At 32.4% G+C, this 27293-nt stretch overlaps 2 protein-coding genes across 3 annotated transcripts; both read right to left on the reverse strand.

Annotated features, from left to right (window-relative positions):
- Nucleotides 1–1251: 1251 nt before the first annotated feature.
- LOC134688557 (alpha-L-fucosidase-like) lies at nt 1252–9677 on the reverse strand. The gene is made up of 8 exons (XM_063549365.1): nt 9103–9677; nt 7972–8078; nt 5840–5967; nt 4180–4313; nt 3872–3969; nt 3376–3508; nt 2589–2759; nt 1252–2140 (listed from the first exon to the last, which is right to left on the reverse strand). Exons 1-8 carry the CDS (start codon nt 9606–9608, stop codon nt 1882–1884), a joined length of 1536 nt encoding a protein of 511 aa, XP_063405435.1. The 5' UTR covers nt 9609–9677; the 3' UTR covers nt 1252–1881.
- A 2250-nt stretch (nt 9678–11927) lies between these two features.
- On the reverse strand, nt 11928–20630 carry LOC134688566 (alpha-L-fucosidase-like). 2 transcript variants are annotated; one of them, XM_063549374.1, is made up of 8 exons: nt 19886–20630; nt 18957–19063; nt 18581–18708; nt 17508–17641; nt 17001–17098; nt 16073–16205; nt 14715–14885; nt 11928–13344 (listed from the first exon to the last, which is right to left on the reverse strand). In XM_063549374.1, the coding sequence occupies exons 1-8, from the start codon at nt 20488–20490 to the stop codon at nt 13086–13088; spliced, it is 1635 nt and encodes a 544-aa protein (XP_063405444.1). In that variant the 5' UTR covers nt 20491–20630; the 3' UTR covers nt 11928–13085. The 2 variants fall into 2 exon arrangements, with proteins under 2 accessions (XP_063405444.1, XP_063405451.1); XM_063549381.1 differs by lacking the exon at nt 14715–14885.
- Between the last annotated feature and the right edge of the window lie 6663 nt (nt 20631–27293).

Below are 27293 nucleotides of genomic sequence, written 5' to 3' on the forward strand. Positions count from 1 at the left end.
TAAGATTGATCTGGATGTCTAACGAATATAAGATTGATCTGGATGTCTAACGAATATAAGATTGATATGGATGTCTAACGAATATAAGATTGATCTGGATGTCTAACGAATATAAGACTGATCTGGATGTCTAACGAATATAAGATTGATCTGGATGTCTTACGTATATAAGATTGATCTGGATTTCTAACGAATATAAGATTGATCTGGATTTCTAACGAATATAAGATTGATCTGGATTTCTAACGAATATAAGATTGATCTGGATTTCTAACGAATATAAGATTGATCTGGATTTCTAACGAAAATAAGATTGATCTGGATGTCCAACGAATATAAGATTGATCTGGATGTCTAACGAATATAAGATTGATCTGGATGTCTAACGAATATAAGATTGATCTGGATGTCTAACGAATATAAGATTGATCTGGATGTCTAACGAATATAAGATTGATCTGGATTTCTAACGAATATAAGATTGATCTGGATTTCTAACGAATATAAGATTGATCTGGATGTCTAACGAATATAAGATTGATCTGGATGTCTTACGAATATAAGATTGATCTGGATTTCTAACGAATATAAGATTGATCTGGATTTCTAACGAATATAAGATTGATCTGGATTTCTAACGAATATAAGATTGATCTGGATTTCTAACGAATATAAGATTGATCTGGATTTCTAACGAATATAAGATTGATCTGGATGTCCAACGAATATGAGACTGATCTGGATGTCTAACGAATATAAGATTGATCTGGATGTCTAACGAATATAAGATTGATCTGGATGTCTAACGAATATAAGATTGATATGGATGTCTAACGAATATAAGATTGATCTGGATGTCTAACGAATATAAGATTGATCTGGATGTCTAACGAATATAAGATTGATCTGGATGTCTTACGAATATAAGATTGATCTGGATTTCTAACGAATATAAGATTGATCTGGATTTCTAACGAATATAAGATTGATCTGGATTTCTAACGAATATAAGATTGATCTGAATTTCTAACGAATATAAGATTGATCTGGATGTCCAACGAATATAAGATTGATCTGGATGTCTAACGAATATCAGATTGATCTGGATGTCTAACGAATATAAGATTGATCTGGATGTCTAACGAATATAAGATTGATCTGGATTTCTAACGAATATAAGATTGATCTGGATGTCTAACGAATATAAGAAAATCAATCGAAAAGATTGTTACCATAATGCGAGGTTGATGAAGATAATTCGATATATAGAAGTTACTTTTATGATGAGGTATCCTGATTTTGCATATATTAAAACTACACACGATGCTCTTTCTTTTCTATGCCCTTGAATTATAAAAGACAAACTATTGGTATTCCTTCCAAACTTTTTTTAATTCCAGGTAAATCAAAAACATATGTAATCAATATCAATACAAAAATAGATTGCTACAAGACTTTACTTGAGGATACCTTGTTTTCATAAAATTTCATTTATGGAATGCAAAACAAATCTAAAAAAATAGTTTCATCTTAATATATACAAATCAATATACACGTGTATTTTCACTAAGTTCTAAAAAATAATTGATAAAATCAAATTGATCTGAATTGGTAGTGTGTGTATACTTTGTGTCTTATGAACAGAGAGCTTTATACATGAGTATCGTTTACAGTTATATACACAAAACTAGACTAAGTGTTTGTAACTGGTTTTTTTTCAAGTAAAGTACCTAATTAAACATTGGTAATCCTAATCTTTGTTTAGGTGTGCATATAAAAAGTTCAGGTAAAGAGGAAAAGATAAACATAAATAAATAAGGGTCTTTCTTATTTACCCCTGAGTATTTGATTTAATGAAATTTGAAATACTGCTCGACTTTATTATGAATTGAGGAGATTTGAAATTTTAAATGTCCATGCCCATTTACAAGGCATCTGATTGTATGGTATTGAGGGAATGTTTATTAGCATGCCTCTAGAAGGTCCTTTAGCCCATGTGAAAGACATGTCTGAACCTAGCATTTGAACAGTCGTGTCCTTAGAAGGTACAGGAGCTCCGAGTAGTAAGGTATCTTTTTCTGGCCACTGTAACACTATTGCATAAACTGTCTTTACTGAGTCTATAATACGTTCTGTGTACCTGTAAAACATTATCTGGTTTTAGTTAAGCTGTAACTGTTATGTCAGTTTCTATTTTCTGACAATTTTCAAATGGTAATCAGATGTAAGTTGTCAATTGATTTCTTTAATCTGTTTTAATATAAAATCCCCCCCCCCCTCTTATTTGGTTGTGTCTGCGACTAACAACAAAAGTAGGCGAGACACTGGGTTCGGCGGAACCCTTACGAGTTTTATTGAAATTGCAATAAAAAAATGTTTATCATTTTTAAACTGTATTTTTTTTTAATTGCAATCAGAGAAATGTTTTGTTATGAAGTCAACTTTTATAATATACAGTACATAACTCTTCTATTAATTGTTATCCTTTCGTTGATACAGTTTACTGCTAAATGCATTGGTCATGAAACACGAAAAGAGATAGTAGTTTTGCAGTTTTGATATCTTTAAAATAGTGAAATTGGACTCACCATACTTTTGGGGTTAAAGTGTCATTTTGAAATTTCCATGGTACAGTAGAATATATTGCTTCGCCATTTACTTTTAGCCATTCTCCCATTTGACTGAGTCTCTCTTGAAAGATCGGCTTTATTACGCCATCATGAGAGGGTCCAACATTCACAAGAATGTTTCCTCCACAACTAAAACAATATCATTATATGTTTAATCCTCAAACAGTATACTTGAAACGTGAGTACTCAATGTTCATCAATCAAAAACAGCGAAAGCAATACATTTGTTTATTAACTTGGTTTCAGTAACAGTTTTGTAAATTGCCAATAATATGATTCCGCAATCTGTATATGATTTTTTTCTTCTTATTCATCGAATAAATTTAAGTCATTAAAATACTCTTTGTTTTTTTCTTATAACATTATTTTCAAGAACAACACATTTTGAAAACGATGAAATTTTGAAAGAAGAATTATTATAGCATGCTTCAATTAGTGATAAATTTTCAGATCTATTGCTCTGTAACTTCCTGTTACCCGAATATTCATAATCAGGGTATCAATAGCTTGATAATGAAAATAGTAGAATCATATTACAATATCATACCAGCTATCACTAGAATTTTGTAACATCGATAAGTCAGGAATATGACAGGTTTTTTTTACATTTGTTTGATGTGGTTGAGCTTTTGAAATTGTCATTTGATAAAAAGACTTTCATTTTGAATTTTCCTTAAGAGTTCGGTATTTTTCTACACAGAAACTCTTTGGATTGGATAGATTATTACATCATAACACGTATTACCTGACAGTTTCTACAATAGTATCAATCAGTTGTTCAATAGATAGATAGTCACTTAGGTTAGCATTTCTTCTGTATCCCCAGGACTGGGAATCTATTGTCATTGCATTTTCCCATTTTCGGCTTTGTAATTTACCTGAAATCATTAAATTCTGGATTAAGTCATCTATGCATCTGATGTAAAGGTTTGTGAATAAACAATTTTGCAACATAATAAAACTTTTGAAATTCTCTTTCATGATTGCTAAAAAAAGACCAGCAAAACAAATATTCAGTTACTCTTGATTTGGCAAAAGTTTTAGGAATTTTGGTCCTCAATGCTCTTCAACTTCGTACTTTGTTTGGCCTTTTAAACTTTTTTGGATTCGAGCGACACTGATGAGTCTTTTGTAGACGAAACGCGCGTCTGTATACAAAATTTAGTCCTGGTATCTATGATGAGTTTATGGATACCGAAAAACCTTTTTAAATGAAAGTAAATGCTATTGACTGTAATTACCTGGATTGTATCTGTCACTACATGTAAAGTATCCCCCATGTTTACACATAACACCACTGCCCCATCTGTCATTAGTGACAATACTGTCTTTCACAGGACTTTAAAATAGTAGAAAGAAAACATTAAGTCATTTATATAGTATAGTGTACATGTAAAAGGCATGTTATGTTATAGTCAGATGGAACTTTTGACACTGCCCGAGTGAAATATATTTGAACTCTGTAAAATTATGATGGTAATCTTGCTCTAAGTGGTATATTCTTATTATACTCTCTGTATGCACTCCAATTATCAGTTTATATACACACCTGTCGTTGTAGAGCCATGCTATAAACTCTGTGGAATTCCAGTAAGTGTCTAAAGCTTCCCAGTCACCGTCAGACCATATAACATCTGGTTTGTAAGTATTTACAAGCTCGTATAATTCTGGCAGGGTTTTACTCTATAAGAACCAATAGTACAGTGTAATCTTATGCACATCAATCTTCTTTTCGATACATCAACATTACATTCTGATCAAAAGTACTGTTAAAAAAAGAGGGACTGATGAAGTCCTCAAATTCTGTACTTCTTTTGTCGGTACCTGATCGATTAACACCTCACCAAAATATGAATGTACAATATCAATTACGGCTATGACTACAATATGACTGTTGCACCCCTATTTTTGACATCTTTACCTATTATTATGTCTGCGTGTTTTGTTCACACATCGTGTAAGTGTAATGGAATTTAATACAACCGTCATACAAGTGAGAGGTTTAGCTTGCTATAAAACCAGCAATTATATACAGAGGAAAATGCTTGAACAATTTCAGGAATATGACAGTTGTTATCCATTCGTTTGAGGTGTTTGACATTTTGACTGTGCCATTTGTTTAGGGAATTTTCGATTTGAATTTTCCTCGGAGTTAAGTTTTTTTGTGATTTTATTTTTTTAGGTGAATACTATACACATTTTGTTGGTAAAATGTGCATTTAACCTTCATCTAGTACATTCGAAACTAACCGAGTCTAATTGCTGGGTTGCACATAATATTGATTAATAATGAAAATGTGTCTACACGTATAGGAACGTTTAAATATATGGAAACATAAACTGAAAATTACGGAGTTCCGATGGCAGAAAAATCAGGAACAATTTCCTAATAAATAGCTGGTGATATTCTACGATTCGGGTACAATATTTCTTGTAGAATCAAGCTTCTAAGTTTTGAATTGTAACAAGAGTTGATGACACAAAATAGCGACCATTCTTTGTAAAATTAGCAACAGAATTACTATATTTCCTAATCTGAAAAAAAAATACGTCACATCTAACAATTCGATAATAGCAGGTCCTCAGATTCCCATATACGAGCAATCTATTTGTAAGGTTTTAATCATTATTGATAGATATCTATAGGAGTTCATTTACCAAAATGACGTTCCAAAGTCTTAGAGTATGAGGGGAATCCATTATTCCATAATAGTGTCCCCGCATGTCAAACAAATCCATACTATAAGGGGTCTATTAAAACGTAGCAGTGATATTCGCCTGGGATCAAGCTTTGCTTGCATCATCTGCAAATTCAATGTTCAATATATCATTGAGCTTCGAAAATCTTGAACGTCAAATGGATTAACATAATTTTTCGTAGGGGCGAAACACAGAAAGCTAAAACAAAGGTGAAAGTTACTAAGGGGACATTGAAAAACGCATACGTCGAAGTAAAACTGGCAACACAATGACAAAAACACTGCAGTGACAAGATTGCCTTAAACTATTCACTGTGTTTCATCGCATTTACTCTGATTCCTTCAAATGTTTAGGTCTGGGCGTTTTGATGAAGCCGGTAAATCCAGAAATGAGCTACGGACAAACGAAATTTATCAAGTGTTCATTTCATTTGCATGTATTTCCCATGTATCTTAAGACATAGAGTATTTATATATATGTGATATTCTAAATACGTCAATAAATTATACCTTCACGAATTGTTGTGTTCGGAATTTGTTTTCTTTGTCTTGTAAATACAGAGGATGAAACCACTCAAATAAAGAATGGTATAATCCAACATGTAGATTTCTTTTACGAAGTGCTGTACTCAACTCACCTGAAAGATATATAAATCTCTCAGTCACATCACAACTTTTTTTCTGGTGACAATTTAATGGACAGTTAATTTTTGATTAATAAATGAGAGATATGAATCTAACGTGCCACCCAAAGCAGTGGAAGGACTTGCATCATATTTGTTTCATTCACAGGAGTTGTCTTGATTTTACATTTACCGAATTAATCTGTCCAATACTTACTCACTTTAACAATCAAAAGGTAATTTTACCCTTGATAATTTGTAAAAATATATATAAATAATAAAAACTTTATGTGTTTTCTTTGCATTAAAGAATATAAATCAATCTAAATTCTGATAAGCACTAAAGTCTATCGATTCAATCATTTTGCAGAGCATTATTTTGCAGAGGGAACTGAAAATTAAACATTGCATTGTATTTAGCAATGGAAGGCAATTATTTGGACTGGATTTAGAGCTGGTACATTTCGTTGCTATATTTAGAACAGTCTGATACATTCTATACTACTTTTGTTATTTTCAGTGAAATAGTTTCCTTAACAACTGTTGTTATATACACAATTTTTAAACTCGAATATCTGAGTGATGTAACATTGAAAAATTGTTTAATATATAAGATAGATGTAAAGATTACTCATCTTAATGAACTATGTTTTGTGTTTTCAAAAGTAGTGACAATCCTTACCCCCAAAACATATTAATTTGTTACTAAATGACAATACTGTTCTACCTATGGGCTATCTTTTTGATTTAAAATATCATTCCTATATGTATATAATCTCTCTTAAGACTATTAAGAATTTTTTGTCCAGAATTTGATAAAATATTGAAACTGCAGTAATGAGGGGGGATAGGACCTTTATCGGGACTCGAGATCTGTGTTTTTAAGCTGGGGATTTCGGGATTGACACCTTCGGAATTTGGGAATTCCTTTTCGAATATCGGGATGTCGGGAGTTAAATTTATTTAAATTCCGGACCTCAGGATTTCGTGTTTTTAAGCCCGGGATTTCGGGATCAGGACCCCCTCCTATCCCCCCTCAGTATTAAGTAATTTTAAAAAGCGTTCAAACATTTAAAATTTTATGAAATTCAATTGTTCACAGGTTAAATTAAAAGGCCCATGAATGAAGCAGCATATATACATAATGTAACATATGGTACCATAAATCTAGGTTTACACTTCAGGAAAATGACTCAGTTTGTAAAATAAATATGTGGAAACTGGCCCTACGTATTTTAAGAAAGTTGCTTAGAGTTAGTAATACATATTTCCAATGTGAACATATTGAGAATTCACTCAGTGCACTATTGATGCATTGACCATACTGAACATTGGTATATATAACATTAACAGTACACTTTTTAGTACACCAGCAGCACAATTTAACAATAAATATTCAGTGATGCTGGAGGCCAAAATATTAGAAATCAACAACCTATATGTCTAATGTTGATGAACTGATCAATCTTAAAGATTGGAAAAATCCTGACAATGAATCAGAGCTTTGCATAAGGAGATATCTTCCTTAATTTAAAATTATTTACAAATTTCAATAACAGCTAATTACAATCAAAAAATATCATTACTTTTTTGCCAGAACCAAAGTACTAGCTACTGAGCTAGTGATACCCTAGGGAACAGCCCATCAACTGTGGAAGCAGTGGTCATAATAAAATGTGTGTACTAAGTTTTTGAAGTTTTTAAAATACATGTCATCTAATTTCAATATAAGTTACAACTTTTTAGTAGATATAGGAAGATGTGGTTTTAGTGCCAACGAGACAACTCTCCATCCAAATAACAATTTATAAAAGTAAACCATTATAGTTTAATGTACGGCCTTCAACACGGAGCCTTGGCTCACACCAAACAGCCAGCTATAAAGTTACTAGTGTAAAACCATTCAAACAAGAAAACCAACGACCTAATCTATATGAAAAATGAGACATGAGACATATATATTCATGTACTCCTTTTCCTCTCTGAATCAAAACATTGTCTTTCTGAATCACAACTTACCAACAATGTCTCTCTTTGGTCCAACAGCCATTGAATTCCAATTAAAAGAATAATTAGATGGCCAGTTAGTATATCCTTCATGATGTTTAGATGTGAAGACAACATATCTGTGTGTAAATAGAAATAACATAATAATCATGATAATACTCAATTGTAATACACTAAAAAAATTCCAGTGTACACAAAATGAAAATTGTACATTAAAACAATGTTTGAAGTAAAATCTGTTAATCAGCTTACATGTAGCTCTTTTTTCTACAACTTACACAAATGTACATGTATATGGGTGGGTTTTTTTTAACAAATAAAGGAGGATAATTCTAAAATGATGATAAACAGAGATTCCATATTTTTACAAGATGGTTTTTAAAGGGGATGAATTTACATTTACATCTTCATGATGCTTGTGCAAAGTAGATGATGAAATTTTAGTCTTAATTTTTTTTTTATAAAATTGATAAATTATTTCCACCCTTATGTTACATTAATATCAATCACAAAAAACAACAATTAAATAATGGTCTTTCATGATAAAAATATTTGAAGGTTCAATATTTTATTAAAGTTTCACTACTTTGAAATAATACCTATGATTAACCAGATTGATGTGTCAATGCAGAAAAATAATAATAGTCATTTTAAACAATCGTCATTATTTTCACTGCCACCAATTTAGTACAAAATAACAAAAACAATTCTGCACCACACAGTATAGGTAACAAAAGTGTCCCACAAAAATATAGAAGATGACAAAAATAGTATACATGTAGTATGGTAGTCATCCTATATGACACAAAATCTTTCAATATGACAGGTACAGAGTTTGTCTATATGGTATGAAATATTATACACATTTAAAAACAAATAGGGTGAGGGGTTACTGAGTGCCCTAAAACCTGCTCCAGTCATGCTTCAGTGATTCCCTTAATAAATAACCAAATTTTCCCCACAAAAGGTTGGGCCAGAATGCCTCTATGATATGGCTATGATATGTAGGATACAAAATGGTCTATCTGTAGCACAACTAGGCAATGTTACAAAACAGTTAAGTGGGTAAATAACACTTGTGTAAACATGTACACTCCTTTAATATGTAACTTATGCACTTACATGTAGATAACTATAACTAACCTTGCACCAGACGTGTTGAATATATCTGCCCATTGATCTGCATTAAAAAATTCTGCTGTAAACTTTGGAGCAAAATCTGCATATGTAAAACCAGGTCTGTAGTTTTTCTTCATAAAGTCTACAGTATCATTGTATTTTGCCCCTTGCCAATCCCACCAAAACCATTCTGATCGAAAACTTGGGACTGAAAACACTCCCCAGTGGATAAATATTCCTATTTTGGCCTCATCATACCACGTTGGTAAGGGTCTTTTGTCTAAATCATCCCAGTTAGGTTTATAGATTGCATAACTATCATCTTTTGGTTTTTGTTGATTGAACTGCAATGGAGAACTGACCTTTGGATTTGAGTCCTTTGGTTTTATTTTAAAGTCAATATTCGAAATGACAGCTTCCTGTTCCACTACATAATCAGTTTTTATACTATTATAAATGCCCTGTGCATGGAAAGAAGTTACATATGAAGTGAAACATGTGAAAAGAATAACTTTAACATGTACACTCATTTTTCAATTCTTTTGTTTACATAAGTTAGTTACTTCCCCTTTCGTGAAAGATGTAAAATGTGTACATCTCAATCCCGTAAACATAGCAATTGATCAGAGTTTTTTTTCATTATTTCGTTAACTATTTTAAATAAAACAAGTTAATATTGACTAAAAAGTATTTAGAAAATTAATATAGAATTTGAACTATTTATAAGCATTAGCTAGATCTCTTCCATTTCAATGTCCTTCAATTTCACTATTTTAAAAAATCCCGCGGCGGTGAGGCTTGTCGGCAATAAATTTAGATTTTTAAAAACTTGATTGCAGTTTTCAGTCGCATTCTAACGTTCAGTAGCGAATATTTCATAAATATTTGAGAAAAACGCAGAAATACAGAAGATAGACAAAGCGGTTAACCGAGATGACACTCGGATGTGGCAATTTCGAATCAGTTTTTTTACCTGATTAAACCATCAGAATGGCACCGACTATAAGAAGAAGACATATTAGACAAAAAGCAGGTTTATAAATTCTTCTTTTTAACCCATTGAACTATATTCCGGCTTGTTTTATTGTTCCGTTTCCGGCAAGTTTGCCACTGCATGTTTGCTCAGAACGTCCAATGGCAAATATTTTATGCACATTACAGATGAACGACCCTTGAGTTCGAATATAAATCGATACCACCCTTCGTGTCTTGTCAAATAATAGAACCGTTGCTTACTTTTTTGGTTTCATTTTGTGTAATTTCTTAACAATAAATTCAATACTTGTGAAACTGCAGAAAGAGCCTTTCTTACCTGGAGAAGGTGAAACCTAAGTTTCTAAAAAATCAACAATAAAAATAAAAGTCATTACGTATTTAGTTTTAGAAAGGTATGCTATCTATAAATGCTGTTGGTACCAAGCACTGACATTAATAATACTGAGCTGGTTATTGCGTTGGAGAATAGCAGTCCATCAGCCGTGAGAGGTATCGATTCCGAGCTAGAAGACTAAAACAACACTATTTAAAAAGTGCATCAAAAGGTATTTACCGTAACCAAGAAACCCCGAACGATAAAAGCCAAGGATGAAAGGTACTTGAATAAGTCATAAAATACGTATGTCATCCAGTTTATGACAAAAATGACGTGTATTTTTTTTAATTATTTCAATTTGTCAGCACTAGTAATATAATCCCGATGACAATAAATAAAAACAAGTACAGGCATCCTCATAGTGATTTCACGTATAAACAAAGCTGTTAGTAAGTTACAGGTTTTACTGTAGCCAACATTTGGTAAATCGTAATTATGACACAATTCCTCAACCTTCTGAAGTGACATTTCAACTCTGAAATAATGTTCAACATTGCCCGATGAAAATGTTACCTGTTCTGTCTTGTCGCTTTTTACTTGATGAAATTTTACAAATATTTGAAGGGTTATGCAGACATAGCGGAAATAATTTCCTTATTCGCACATGGGTTTCAATGATATACCCCAACTACCGTGACCTCGTGTAAATCCATTTTCCCTGCCATCTTTTTCTGTTTTAATATTAGTTGTAACAGTTATTTGCTCTAAACTTGGTGTTAGTAACTGCGATGATACTCTGAGATCTATACATTAATTAGGCCGTTGGTTTGAATGTTTTACAATTTGTGATTGCTGGGCAGTGTATTGCTGACTAGTATGTGGTATGGGCTTTGTTCATTGTTGAAGCCCTTACGGCGAACTATAGTCGTTAATACCTGCGTCATTTGGTTTCTTGTGGAGAGATGTCTCATTGGTTATCTTACCACATCTTTCTATTATATACCTACAATTGTCCTGCACATTCATGTTCTACTCTTATTTGTTTTACCATCACTTCTCATTTACATGCACATGTAATTCGAGCAACGAACCTAGGTTGAAGCAAAACCAAAGCTATCACGATATCATACATCTATATTCTACTCTTATTTATTGTTGATAGAGAGCCGTGGTGTAGTGGTTGACACCATTTGCGAGTGTGGTATTGAGGAAACGATGATTGTCTGTCGGAAGGGTACGATAAATGGCTGAATGACCCGTGTGAAGAGAGAGCTATATCTCTTGTACGTAAAATAGTAGGCTAATGCCGCTGCAAGGCAGCACTTGCAACCGCAAAGTGGAAAGGGATTAATATTTTAAGTTGCAAAACTTGTTTTCCAATCCATTATTATAATACATTGAAGAATGCCAGTGGATAATAATTCACATAGAAATATTTAAAAACATTTGATTATTTTACTCCATTATTATAATAAAAAACCCAACGCAAAATATAAATGAATTATCTTTCACAAAAACATGTATATGACAGAGTCATTATGTAGGTACGATATCAACGATCATATTGACCAAACTTTGATTGTCCGAGACACCAATATTAACATACATTTGACAAAATGAAACTAAATGTATTAAATATGGATAAAAAATATCAAACGAAAAGAGTTTTAGAATAGTATCATTTCATAAATAGATATTTCTGTGTTTTATACATATTGTCATTAAAATTAATACCTAAACAAAAGGAGAAGTAAAGATACCAAAGGGACATTCAAAACTCATTAATCGAAAGTAAATCAACGCCAAGACAAAAATATAAATACATATAAAAATATATTTTACATTTTTGCAAGTAAAATAATCACTTTTGAAAAAAAACAAAAAAATGTATAATATACATTTAAATATGGTTGTTCTCATTTTGTTTTTGTTTTTACAATGAAGAGCCTTTGTATTGTAAAGCCATCTGAAATGTCTGAATAAACAAACAGCTACTTTCGTTATCATAAGCAGCTTTTTCAGAACATTTATATTGCAGATGATTATATATTTGTCTTCTAGTGAAGATGTAGACGTTTGGAAATTCCAGTAAAAATGCTTTTTCTTATTATAATTGGCACATTGCAGTTGAAAATCAATTATATCGTAATACAACATTGTTAAAACGATTTTTGTTTGTTATGTGTGCAAAACTACAAAATGAGACAGCTATTGGCTTAAACAATAGGTAATTATAAAATTATTCCAACACAAGTTTCCACAGTTTACATCTGTGTATGCAAAAAGCATTCTTCTCTAGTTCATTCAAAGACAAATACATGATTATGGCACTAAAATTGCAGTAAATAGAAATAAATAAGATCATAAAAACACATAATATAAAAAAAAACAACAACATCATATAACAATACATTATGAACATACTAGATAGAAAATCAAATACCACCAACTAGTAGGATTTATCTCAAGTGATCTGAAAGTTTAAGTAGATCCTGTTGATGATCAGATAATGGCAAATCCAGATCATTTCAAATGCATATATTGAAGCTGCCTTGATATTGGAACAAAATATCAAAATCAAAGATTCTCAGAATAAAAGAAACTATACCACACTATCCTATCCATGTAAATAAGAAAAATCATGTATATTACATAAATAAGTTTGTGAGGAGAAAACGCTGCATCGATATCAAACCTAAGAATTTGTAAGACCTGTCATTTTAAAAACCCATGCCCATTTACAAGGCATTTCTTTGTATGATATAAATGGAATGTCAATATGTATTCCTCCAGAGGGATCAGCAGTCCATTTCATTGGTGTGTTATAACCAAGCATAGTAACATTTGTTTTATCTCCAGTAATAGGCCCAGCTAATTGTAGCTTGTTATTATGTGGCCATTTTGTTGCAATAGCATAAACTGATGTTTTTTCGTCAATGTTTCGTTTGGTGTACCTACAATAACACCACAAAAAGGCATTAAAATGTATCTTCAAACAAAATGTTTGTCATTTCTAATTAATTTCATTTATGTTATCTTAATATTTTTATTATCAGGTGGAAAGTTAGAAAATAAAAACTAGTTACTGAAGTGAAACAATATAATAGCAGTGTTACATCTCAATACTTATCTGAAGCAATTGTATGTTACCTTAAACTTAATGCCAAACTTCAACGATCACCTTTCTATGTTTACAAAACTGAAAAATCTTTGCCAAAACTCTATTGGCATATATCGATAACCCACTTCATGATTTTCAAACTTTTAAGTTTCAAATTGATGTAACCACAAACTATTCTCAACCAAAGCGTTCGGTTGAGAATTGTTTAAACTTTAATATTTATTTACTAAAACCAAAACTTTTACCTGCATGAAGAACAGTATAAAACCTAGGATTTATAAAATTAAAGTATGATATTATAAATACAACTTTTCTTTTAACAAAGAATAGAATAAATACGCCTTGTGTATTTATTCGTTTTCGTATCATGTTTAAAATTTACGCTGATCATACATGGCAATTGTTGTGCCATACTATCTTAATATTTGTGTATTTCCAAATAGGGAACCTTTACTACAAGTGGATTCAGGCTATTACGGTTGGAATTTTTTTACCGCACACTCTTTTCTTAAGCACCTTGATCAACGGACTTCTTTTATAACACATATCAGCATCACCGCAAAGAAAGTTCTTATAAAAAAATCATGCTGACGTCATCTACGACCTTATATAACCTTAGTCTTAATTTCCGTAGAATCTAAAAAGAAATCCGTATTAATTAAGTCCTAGAATATTTTAGGAAGTTTTACAACCACAAGATCGTTGCCACTACGTGGACGTTTTGTCTAAGAAGATATCACAATCCAAGTAGTCTGTAATTTTGTATTGACATGGCATATCATTGCATTTATCATTTACTGTCAATTAACTGTGAATGAATTGTTGAATAAATCGAAACTCCGAAATGTGTCTACCCCATGTATTGTATTGCCATATATAGCCGTGTCTGACACAATTTTTTCGGAATTTTGTTTTTTAATGCACTTCAGTCTGTTGTTTTGTTTGACATTCCTAATGATTTGGTTCTAGGACGACCATTGAGTCTGATGTAGTTGAACCGAGATTCTGATATAAGCCTTTTGTCGATATTTATAATAAGTTACAAATTTCATAAAACTAACAAGATTTTTACTAAAAGGAGAGGTTTACTTTATTTTACAATAGCTGTACTGCTTAAGATAGTGATATGTATTGATCAATCAATGTCAAATTTTATTTTATTATTTTATTTATTCCAACAGTACTTATATAAACGTAACATACCAAACATGTTCATTCACAGCATCATTCTGGAAGTTCCATGGAATAGAAAAATAAATCGCTTCGCCATTTACTTTCAACCATTCTCCCATCTGCCTTAATCTTTCTAAATACACAGCAGCAATAGTGCCATCATGAGCTGGACCAATGTTTATTAAAATATTACCTCCGCAACTGAATAATGAATTATGTAAATTTCATGTGTTTTTAAGAGTACTTTTTATGTTGTAGTTACTACCAAAAAAAAGAGGTTAGTATGATGAGAATTTCTTCCGTTTATACAAAATGTCTTGCAGGGTATTTGTCAACGGAGTAGAATTATTGCAATACAGTCTTTTATGTGTTGAGGATGAAAGCATTTGTCTGTTGGCATGCTACGTTTATTCAGATTTAAGATATGAACAATAAAGCTGGTTATATTTCTGATACTTGTAACGATAAACAAGACTTATTGTTTTATTAACTTCATTGGATATGTAAAACATATCAGAACGAAACTTGGCTACTACATTTCATATAGGAAACCATGATACAACTGTTTTCCTCTACAGTAAGTTTGTGTGCTATTTACACCATTATGTTGCCAAATATGTCATTTTACCACAAAGAAAATTCGGTGTCGTCAAAGTTAATTCAAGGCTGCAAAACTTTATAACTGTTTCAAATCACTGGCGAAATGACTTTTCGGTCTTTATTCCTTCGATACCAGAAGAGTCAACGGATCTGTAACTTGACCTATTGTGACGCATTCATTTAACTGACCGTGGATTCGTATTCCAGAAGAGTCGACGGATCTGTAACTTTACCTATTGTGACGTATTCATTTAACTGAGCGTGGATTCGTATTGCAGGTAATGAATGCTACGTATGTATGTGACCTTGATTTGTATCTTCTTAATCGATTAGTGGAGAATTAAACAACTGTAAACTGTTGTTGCCTTAAGTTATGGGAAAAAAAACTTTCACTGGATCATAATCGAACAGCTTTTCAAACGTAAACGTTTAAATTAGTCAGTTCTGAAGTCAATTTTCTAACATGAATAAAAGTTAGTTACAATGTAACACGCTTTAACCGTTAAACGAAAATAATTTAAGAAAGAAAGTATACAAACATTACTGTTAGTTGCTGAAGGTAACGAAATACGAATTTATCATTTGAACAGATTAGCAGTATTACCTACTGGGAAAATGAAGACTAACCCAACAAAAAATCATCAATAAAAAAGCTACAAACTGAGTAAAAAATGGATATGAACGTTTTACTTACTGCTACTAGTATATTGTAAATGCACGATGTAACCGACGGAACGAATCTTAAGGGCATCTTAACATTTCTGTATAAAATTCACATATATTATTACCTTACAGTTTCCACTATTGTCTGCAAAAGTTTTTCTATCGTAAGATAATCATTAAGATTAGCCTCACGTCTGAATCCCCATGATTTTTCGTCAATCGTCATACAATTTTCCCATTTTCTCTTTTGAAGAATACCTAAAAAAAGATCAAATTCTAAAGTCTCATATAACATAACCATTATCAAATACGTTGAACAAACCTGAGTGACAAGAAGATCCTTTCTTTTTATATAACGACCAAAGAAACCGCTAAAAAACATGATTCATCTAAGTTTTTGTTGTTCTCAATGTTAACATCTAAATTACGACAAATACACCCACCACATCAAAACCAGGAAAGCGATTGGAATTCCCCTGAATATCAATTACTAAAAGGGAAAAGAGAGGTGAAAGATTCTATAGGAACATTCAAAGTCAGAATTCGGTGGAAATGACAATACCACGGCAGAAAACTAAAAACGATTAAAAGAAAAACAACATTATACGAAACACAAGATAGAAACCCAAGGAACAAACAACACTAACCCTACCAAACCAAAAAGCGGGTGGTGATCTCATGTATCCGGAAGGGTAAGCTAATTCTGTTCCACATAGGGCATTTGTCGTGTTGTTTGCTTTAGTACACACCATGTACTAAGTTATATTCGATATGTCATTTTCGAAATAGAGAGGACGTGATTGTAGTCACAACAACTGGAACATATTCATCATCATCTGCGAAACATATACTAGTATTCCATAACGGTCAAACAATTCGTGATCGGTTTCGTATAATTTTTCAAGGAATAATTTAAACTTCATTACTTAGAATGTTTGAAAATATTTGATTCAATTAAGGAAAACTGCATAAACTCAACACCGAATTTAAATACACAAGACCCCACCCACATTTTATTGTATTTATCCTACGCCCTTAAAAACTATATCCTACCTGGATTATATCTATCATTACACCCAAGAAATCCTCCATGTTTACATCTTACAGATTTTCCCCACCGATCATTGGTTACCACAGTGTTTTTTACAGGACTGAAATATAGAAAAAGAGTTACGCTTTCAACAATACCTTCTTGAAAATGACAAGAGCAGATGATTAATATACGTCAATGAGATATGAACATCCTAAACAAGTTGAATATGCAGATCAACGTACTGAATATTGTAACAATATATGTGTTTGATTTGAATATTGTATGCTTATATTTGTAATTTTGTGCAAAACGTTTTGGACAGAAAACATTTAAAGAAACGCGGAATCAGAAACTTGTTAAACCAACTTAGACAGAAGTCAGAAATATGACAGTTGCTGTCCATTCATTTGATGTGTTTTAACTTTTGAGTTTGCCATTTGATAAGGAACTTTCCGTTTATAATTTTCCTCGGAATTCAGTATTTTTGTGATTTACCTTGTATGTTCAATATTTTTAATTATGCTAACCTGTCATTATAAAGCCATGCGATAAACTCAGTAGAATTCCAATAAGTATCTTCTGCTTCCCACTCGCCATCAGACCAAATTATGTCAGGTTTATATACATTTACAAGTTCATATAACTCGGGCATAGTTTTTGCCTGAAATAAATAGTTTCATAATGATTCTATTCGAAAGTATCTATCACAACAGGTTCACTATCATGAATTGCTTAACCCGATAAAAGAGTTCATTAAAATCATGAGTCCGAAACGCTCATTTTAAATTATTTCTTAATGAACACTTAAAACTAAAATATTTGAAAGCATGTGATGTATAACGTAGGGAGCTATTTGACCAAATGTTACATAACAAGAAGAAAATAACAAATTCAGCAATGTCAACTTTGCATGCGTGAGATAAAACCTTTAACCTATTTAGTTCATTAGTACTTTCTTAATTTATCAACGTGAATTTTGTAATTAATCATTTCAGTAGTGGAGCACTGACTACTGGGCTAATGATTCCATTTGTGACTAACAGTCTACCACTGTCATATTGACCTCGTGCTAGTACTTAAATTATAAAAAAAAAATGGACATTCCGAAGCAGTTTTGTGGTTTTCCTCAAATAAAACGCAGTTTGACTATCAATTAATCAATCGAAGACTAGCAGTAACTGTGCATGTCGTAGAATTGGTCGAGTTATGACTTGCAATAAATTCAGTGGAAAAAGATGGGAATGATCCTTCATAAAGTCATATATGAGGAGAGAACAGAGTTCACCACCCTTATAAGTCTGTCCCAAATCAGGGAGCTTCACAAGTGGTTGTCTATTATTATGTTAGCCTGGATGCTTCTTATATATATATATATATAGCCCAGGTGGTCGTGTGGTCTAGCGGGACGGCTGCAGTGCAAGCGATTTGGTGTCACGATATCACAATAGCATGGGTTCGAATCCCGGCGAGGGAAGAACCAAAAATTTGCGAAAGCAAATTTACAGATCTAACATTGTTGGGTTGATGTTTAGACGAGTTGTATATATATACTCAGATTTCATTTTATTCGTATTATGGGAACATAAACTGTCGTACTTACCCTTACAAAATCCTGAGTTTGAAAATTATTTCTTTTGTCTCTCAGATATAGTGGATGAAACCACTCATACAACGAATGGTACAGTCCAAATTTTAAATCCTTTTCACGTACTGCAGCACCAAGTTGACCTAGTAACCATGAAATAAGTATGTAATAGTGTACGTAGCAGAGAAAAACTACAACAACTATAATCTGCCAACAAATAACATTTAATCCTTTGAGCGCTTTCATCCACTTCATTTTGGAACTCTGGTGAAGAGTTGTCTCACTTGCATCATAACACATCTCTTACTCATCAATATTATATTTTCTTATTTGCTAACTTTTTACAATAACATAGACAAATACAAAATATAAATTTATCTTCCTTTCTTACCAACAAGGTCTTTCTTTGGTCCAATAGCCAATGAGTTCCAGCTGTAGGAATATGCAGATGGCCAATTGGTATACCCCTCGTGATGCTTGGCCGTGAGTACTACGTATCTGTAGAATAGAAGTTTATTACTTCAAATACACGTTTATTGCTTCACATGATTTTACAGCATTTTTTAAACATTCCCGAAAAATAACTATACGTCATTTCATTTATGACTTTTGAACATCAGTGTACTACTGTTGCCTTTTTCTATCAAAATTACATGTTTTATTTCACATATAAAATTATAGTTTTTTTTATTTTATTGTGGAACGATATATTGGTGTAGTTTAATAATTGAATGCAAAGTATAATTATTGTCACGAAGTATATGTATTTTCTCCTCTTATGCCCATGTCACTTAGTGTTGACTAATAGTTGTCCTTTCGTAATTCGGAAATCAAAGTTGTTCAAATGTTTGGTTTTCGTATATCTGCAGATTAGTCTGGCATACATGCGTATTGTTGATTTACAAATCGAGACTACTGTTAAGTAGAATTTTTACGGATTTTAGGAAAATTTCATTAATAACTGTATTCACACCAGTATGGAGTTGAATATGTATTGTCGCGCCGGCGGCACATGTAGTTGATATTAGACATAACATAGCCAGCTCTCAAAATGGCAGCCTTGGGGGATTTAGTCAATCAACTAGTTTCGATGGCGTAAAATCAACTTTATATACCTTTTTACAATTTTTATTTGAAGCATTTTATTAAACCATATCTCGGATGGTGATAATTTGTATAAATAGATGCATTGTTGCAATAAAGTTCCTTCTATATTCAACTTGATTTTATATCACCACTGCAAAACAAACATAAAAAAGATGTTGACATATGGTGTCTTATGTAGTGCAAACGTTTAGAAATGAAAAAAAAATGTCTTACTTGGCGCCTGAGTTTTTAAAAATGTCCGCCCATTCAGTAGCATTGAAAAATTCTGCTGTAAAATCTGGTGCGAAATCGGCATAAGTGTAATTAGATCGGTAATTCTTCTTCATAAACGCTTTGGTTTCTTTCTTGTTTGTTGCTTCTTTTCCCTTCCAACTCCACCAAAACCATTCTGAACTGAAACTGGGCACCGAAAACAAACCCCAGTGAATAAATATTCCTATTTTAGCTTCATCAAACCATTTTGGTAAAGGCCTTTTGTCGAGTGCTTCCCAATTTGGTGGGTATCTATTGCTGTCTGTGGATGAACTTTCAGTAGGTTCATTTTGCTGTGGTAGAACTTCTTGGATAATATTTTTAACATGTTGTTTAATGTCAAGGGGATTATCTATAACATTTTGCAAATGCTGTTTAATGTCAAATTGCATCTTTTTTGTATTATCTATTACTTCAAAAGGATTATCATATTCATAGCCATCCGATAATTCTGAACTTTTTGCCGATGTTAAATATCTAAACAGGAAAAAGACAATAAATAAACATGAAACTAGTCCTAAACACTTAACAGTAAAATCTCTTTGTCTACGGTTCATTTTATGCATTACACAAGAAAATTATATTATCAGAATGTCAACCTAATTGTGGTATTGCAAATCATACAAATCGAACCTGTGTTTCACCGACCGGTCGATCTTTCCTCAAAATTTACCTGACGCCATTCCATCGCTACCAGGTAAGTTTATTATGGTTCAAGAAATGTGTGCATTTGTTGTTTACAACGGTTATTTCCCTTCAACTATTGGTGTTGTGTTGAAAATGAAAAATATTTAATAGAGAAAGATAGGACATGAGGTAATTATCTACGACACAAAACCAGTATATGTGGTGTGTATAAGTTATAATTTTGTACAAATTATAAATTGTATTTTGACTTCCAATGTACAAACTATAATTAATACAAAATTTTACTAAAATTCACTAATTATTATTAATTGTACAATATTTTATAGTATATATTATGTTATAAAAGAACAAAATTATTATTTGATACTCGTTATATAATTTTTATTAATGACTACACAATAGTCCAGAATTTTACAAAATTAATTCTGTATCATGCTGTGAGAACATGTGAATGATTTGTGGCATCAGGAATTGAACAAGATCTATTGCTTTTTACTTTTACATTTAGAGTAGGCATTTCTGTAAATATTGACAATACAATTTCCCATAGGAACTCCTTATACGGCTAAAACTGTACCACTTTTACAATGAAGTTTTGAAAAAAATCATATACTAGAATTGAAAGTTCATATGCACCACAATTTTGTTCAAAGGTCAAACTATAGGGCTGTGCGGCATATTTTCAAAGTTTATATGCCCTGAACGTCTCACAGTTTAAACTTACACTAATTTTCTTAACTACCCCTACCTCGAATGAAAGGTTACCACAGATTTCAATGTTAACAATATGCACGTGTTTATTTACTGGTAACATTCCCAAGTTCTGTCTCTGCGATATGGAACACAGAGAGCATAACTGGGAACCAGTATGTGAACTACATGAATTTTCTATGAATATTCAATTACTCCCCAAAAGTGGCGTGTTTTGAGCAACAGCTGTATTTACAAAGTGCAACCTATACAGACATTTATTCAAATAGAAAACTCTCTAAAATCAGTTTTTCTCACATTAGTACTCATTTATCAGAATTATAGTCTAAAAGACATCACTGTGTATACTCTAAGTTTTTCTTTACTATACATTTTATAACCCTCCCCTGTTTCAATTTTTTAAAGAATTTGAAAACAAGACTTTAAGTATTGCCAGTTTACCCTATTTGCATATTTTCTGATAAAAAAATGCCTAGAACCTGTTAAAAACTGTTTTGATAACATATTGAAAGCATATCAGAATATTATAAATGTAATGTTTAGCAGTCAACCATTACAACATTCAAGATTATATTAAGTATCCAATCCAGCCTCTGTCTCCAGTCCACATCTTACTGTATGCCTATTTGTCAATTAAAGAACACATTTTCAGCCTCAAATGGTCAATTTAGAATTCTTGTCACAACAGTATCATCTGTAACCATATATCTGACATAATTAAGCTACTATATATACTAGAAGTGTTCAAACAAAGCTATATTTGCAATAGTTGTATGTATGCAGATACCAGTCTGAGATATAAATTCACTTAAAATGTTGTAGAGATGACTGCTAACATCTGATTTTTGCATAACTTCCAAGCATAGTTATTGTTTTTTATATCAAGAACTTTAAAATCACAAAATCATAGCATTTACAAGCTAAATTATTTGTTTTATGACCCAGGGAGTAGGCAATTTTCTATGTTTTTTGCCCCTGGGGCCTAAAATTTCCTGAATCACTCTACCTTTTCTAGCAATTTGGAATATTTAGTACATATTCAGGAAAGAACACACTATTGTAAGTTTTCTTGAGATATTTTTGATTTTCTAGCTTGTATTTATCATGACGTGGTGACAAAAAAGTAGATATAGGTGTAGCGGCTTACTTTTGGGTTATCGAAAGGACACAAATTCCCCCATAAATAATATTCAGGAAGGATCTATGAGTTTCAATGACTGCGAAGAGTATATATAAGCACTAAACAATTTAACTTACAAATATGCAAATATTATGAATTAATTTTGTATCCAGGACTTTAAGTAAACTATGCATACTGTAAACTGTGAATTTATGCTGAGTCATCATATGTAAGGCCCAGGATTCTACCAATCTTCATTAAATATTTATTAAACTTCATATTTGAGTTAATTTCTTTAAAATCTATGAAATAGAGCTAATATGGTGAAATTCTGAAGGTCCTCCCTTTTCACCCTATATAGGTTGCATTTCTGTAAATATTGACAATGCAGTTTCCCATAGGAACTCCTTTTACGGCTAAAACTGTACCACTTTTACTATGAAGTTTTGAAAAAAATCTTATCCTAGAATTTAAAGTTCATATGCACCACAATTTTTTTCAAAGGTCAAAATATAGGGCTGTGCGACATATTTTCAACGTTTATATGCCCTGAACGTCTCAGGGTTTAAACTTACACTGATTTTCTTAACTACCCCTACCTCGAATGAAAGGTTACCACAGATTTCAATGTAAACAATATGCACGTGTTTATTTACTGGTAACATTCCCAAGTGCTGTCTCTGCGATATGGAACACAGAGAGCATAACTGGGAACCAGTATGTAAACAAAATGAATTTTCTATGAATATTCAATTACTCCCCAAAAGAGGCGTGTTTTGAGCAACAGCTGTATTTACAAAGTGCAACATAGAAGTGCTGCGCTCCTTTTGCATTACTCCCGTCATTGTTCTGTGATAGATTTTTGTGTTATTGTCTTTCATTTTTGCTGATGTGCTATGTCTATAAGCCTTATTGTTTCTTTATTACAATGATGTGGCTCTGTATTTCATACATCTCGTCATTGTTCTAATAATAATTTCTGTATTCTTATCTTTCATTTTTACTAGTATACCTTGTCTATATGCCTTATTGTGTTCTTTGTTACATATGACGTGGCCCTGTACTCATACAGTCCGTCATTGTATTAGTGTGCCATTGTAAACATTTGTATATATATATTTGTTCGTTTTTATATTGAATATGATGATAACACAATGTTGACTGCTGTACCCCTATTTTTGACATTTATACCTATTATGTCTGTTTGTTTTGTTCACACATCGTTTCCATTTTAATAGAATAAAGGCAACAGTAGTATACCGCTGTTCGACACTCATAAATCGATTGAGAAAAAAACCCAATCCAGGTTTCAAACTTAACCTTAGGGAAACGCATCAAATATAAGAGGAGAACAACGACACAACAGAAAGCAAAATTAATTAGAATGTATCACACACAGAAACGAACTATAATTTAACAATGGCCATATTCCTGACTTTGTACAGGACATTTTAAGACTGAAGAGGTGGGTTGGACCAGGTTTTATGGCATGCCAAACCTCCCGCTTTTATGGCAATGTAAAATATAACATTAAAATGGCAACATTACATGACAGGACTATAATATTAATAAATGGGAGAACATAAAGGACAGAGAAACACACAAATAATATGTAACAAAAGGTACCAGGTTTTAAAATTTAATACGCTAGACGTGCGTTTCGTCCAAAAGAGCTTTCTTACAAATTGACGTAAGACTCGTTTTATGGATCCTTTTTATTTGACATAATCACCTAATCGTCATGGAACTTTGCTGGCATTTCATCCTTAATGTTAGCCTACCAAGGACCGTTATACTACATGCAACCACACTTAGTAAATTATATTGCTCGTGAGATATAGGATTTCGGGACGTAATAAAAATTAACGGTACCAATTTTCTTGCACCAGATGCGCATTTCGACAATACATGTCTCTTTAGTCGTGGCCAAAATATTTGAAATCCAAAGCTTATATAAAGTTTATATAAAAGATGAAGAGCTATAATCCAAAAGGTCCAAATAGTATAGCCAAATCAATTAAAGGAATCAGAGCTTTGCATGAGGGAGATACATTCCTTAATTTTTTAAAATTTCTAATATTTTGTAACAGCATATTTTAATAACACAAAAAATCCGTATTTTCATGCCAGTACCGAAGTACTGGCTCCTGGGTTGGTGATACCCTCGGGGACTAATAGTCCACCAGCAGAGGCATCGACCCAGTGGTAGTAATAAAATTAACGGTACCAATTTTCTTGCACCAGATGCGCATTTCGACAATTCATGTCTCTTCAGTGATGCTCGTGGCCAAAATATTTGAAATCCAAAGCTTATATAAAAGATGAAGAGCTATAATCCAAAAGGTCCAAAAAGTATAGCCAAATCAGTGAAAGGAATCAGAGCTTTGCATGAGGGAGATACATTCCTTAATTTATAATAATTTCTAATATTTTGTAACAGCAAATTTTAATAACACAAAAAATCCGAATTTTCATGCCAGTACCGAAGTACTGGCTACTGGGCTGGTGATACCCTCGGGGACTAATAGTCCACCAGCAGAGGCATCAACCCAGTGGTAGTAATAAAATTAACGATACCAATTTTCTTGCACCAGATGCGCATTTCGACAATTCATGTCTCTTCAGTGATGCTCGTGGCCAAAATATTTGAAATCCAAAGCTTATATAGAAAGATGAAGAGCTATAATCCAAAAGGTCCAAAAGTATAGCCAAATCCGTGAAAGAAATCAGAGCTTTGCATGAGGGAGATACATTCCTTAATTTATAATAATTTCTGATATTTTGTAACAGCAAATTTTAATCACACAAAAAAATCCGTATTTTCATGCCAGTACCGAAGTTCTGGCTACTGGGCTGGTGATACCCTCGGGGACTTATAATCCACCAGCAGAAGCATCGACCCAGTGGTAGTAATAAAATTAACGGTACCAATTTTCTTGCACCAGATGCGCATTAAAACAATACATGTCTCTTCAGTGATGCTCGTGGCCAAAATATTTGAAATCTAAAGCTTATATAAAAGATGAAGAGCTATAATCCAAAAGGTCCAAAAAGTATAGCCAAATCCGTAAAAGAAATCAGAGCTTTGCATGAGGGAGATACATTCCTTAATTTATAATAATTTCTAATATTTTGTAACAGCAAATTTTAATAACACAAAAAAAATCCGTATTTAGGTAAAAATATAATACCACCAGGTGAAAGGAAATAACTCAACAAAATATACTTAATAAAGGGAAGACAGAAGAAAAACATACTCATTAAAACAAAATAAAAAATCCCGTTCCCCGCACAATTTTCATTTTTTTTTACAATATTGCATTATTTAACCAAAGAAAGTACCAATTCAAATACATTGTCCACTTTCCTTAGAAAACATAAGAAAAAAACCACCAAAAACACCAAATACTTCCTTAATTCAATATTTGCAATAAAAGTATCAGTTTCACATTTGTTTCCTGCGATCACAAGATTCACATTACTTTTCGTCTTTTAGCATAGTGTTAATTAAAAATCAAAATATCACAAAATCTGTTTTCCTACATTTATTTCACATTGTTTTTTCACAACATTGTAGCGCCCTTGTTTTGCAAATCTCGGTGATCCATGTTGAAAATTTGCTAAAACGATGCTCATAAAAAAATGTGAACCTTGTCGTTAAAAGATTAACGCACTACAATAGGGCAATTCTCATGCTTGAACAATTCCCGCGAAAATGTATGTAATCGTGGTTAACGTAGGTATAATGCACGTAAATGTATTGGCACTATTTTTCTTTATTTTCTGATATTGAAAGCGAGCATTATTTGCGATATGCTTATTTTTAAAGATAAATTTGATTTAGAAAATATGATGTTTTACCGAATAAAACAAAGACTCTTTAAACTGATATTGTGGAAATGCAATACATGCTCCCTTAAGCCAAAGCCTCGACGAATTATATTCAACTGTCAATGCTTAATCCACAATTTTCTAGATAAGAAAATGCCTGTACCAAGTCAGGGATATGACAGCTGTTATCCATTCGTTTGATGTGTTTGAGCGTTTGTTTTGATAAGGAAATTTCCTTTTAAAATTTCAATTTTTTTGTGATTTTACTTTTAACTTGAAAGAAACCTCGACCAACATTTCTGAAAGCCTTTTAAAAGCTCGCGAATCGTGGATACGAACAAAGATGTGTCTTTAACAGCATCAATTCGATTTCTCCATAAATATTCTGTTAAAATTCCTACAATATATCCAAAGCAGTACCCACATTCTCCAGATTCAATAATTACACCTCAGATATTTTGAGGATCAGTTGGGGCACTATCATACTCAGGAACTGGTATAATGACATTATTCCCTGCAGCAAATACTCCTAATTTCTGTTCTTTTTCTTGATCAAATATTCGGCTTTAATCTCTTGGTCTGATAGCGCACGCTGATTGGTATGTATGATAATAGTTATCAAAGGTACCAGGATTATAATTTAGTACGCCAGACGCGCGTTTCGTCTACATAAGACTCATCAGTGACGCTCATGTCAAAATATTTATCAAGCCAAACAAGTACAAAGTTGAAGAGCATTGAGGATTCAAAATTCCAAAAGGTTGTGCCAAATACGGCTAAGGTAATCTTGCCTGGGATAAGAAAATCCTTAGTTTTTCGAAAAATTCAAGGTTTAGTAAACAGGAAATTTATAAAAATGACCACATTATTGATATTAATGTCAACACCAAAGTGTTGACTACTGGGCTGGTGATACCCTCGGGGACGAAACATCCACCAGCAGTGGCATAGACCCAGTGGTTTAAATAGTTACCAAATGTTCCAGGATTATAATTGAGTACGCCAGACGCGCGTTTCGTCTACATAAGACTCATCAGTGACGCTCATGTCAAAATATTT

The sequence above is a fragment of the Mytilus trossulus genome, chromosome 1 (genome assembly GCF_036588685.1).
Source record: "Mytilus trossulus isolate FHL-02 chromosome 1, PNRI_Mtr1.1.1.hap1, whole genome shotgun sequence".
Taxonomy (NCBI): Eukaryota; Metazoa; Mollusca; class Bivalvia; order Mytilida; family Mytilidae; genus Mytilus; species Mytilus trossulus.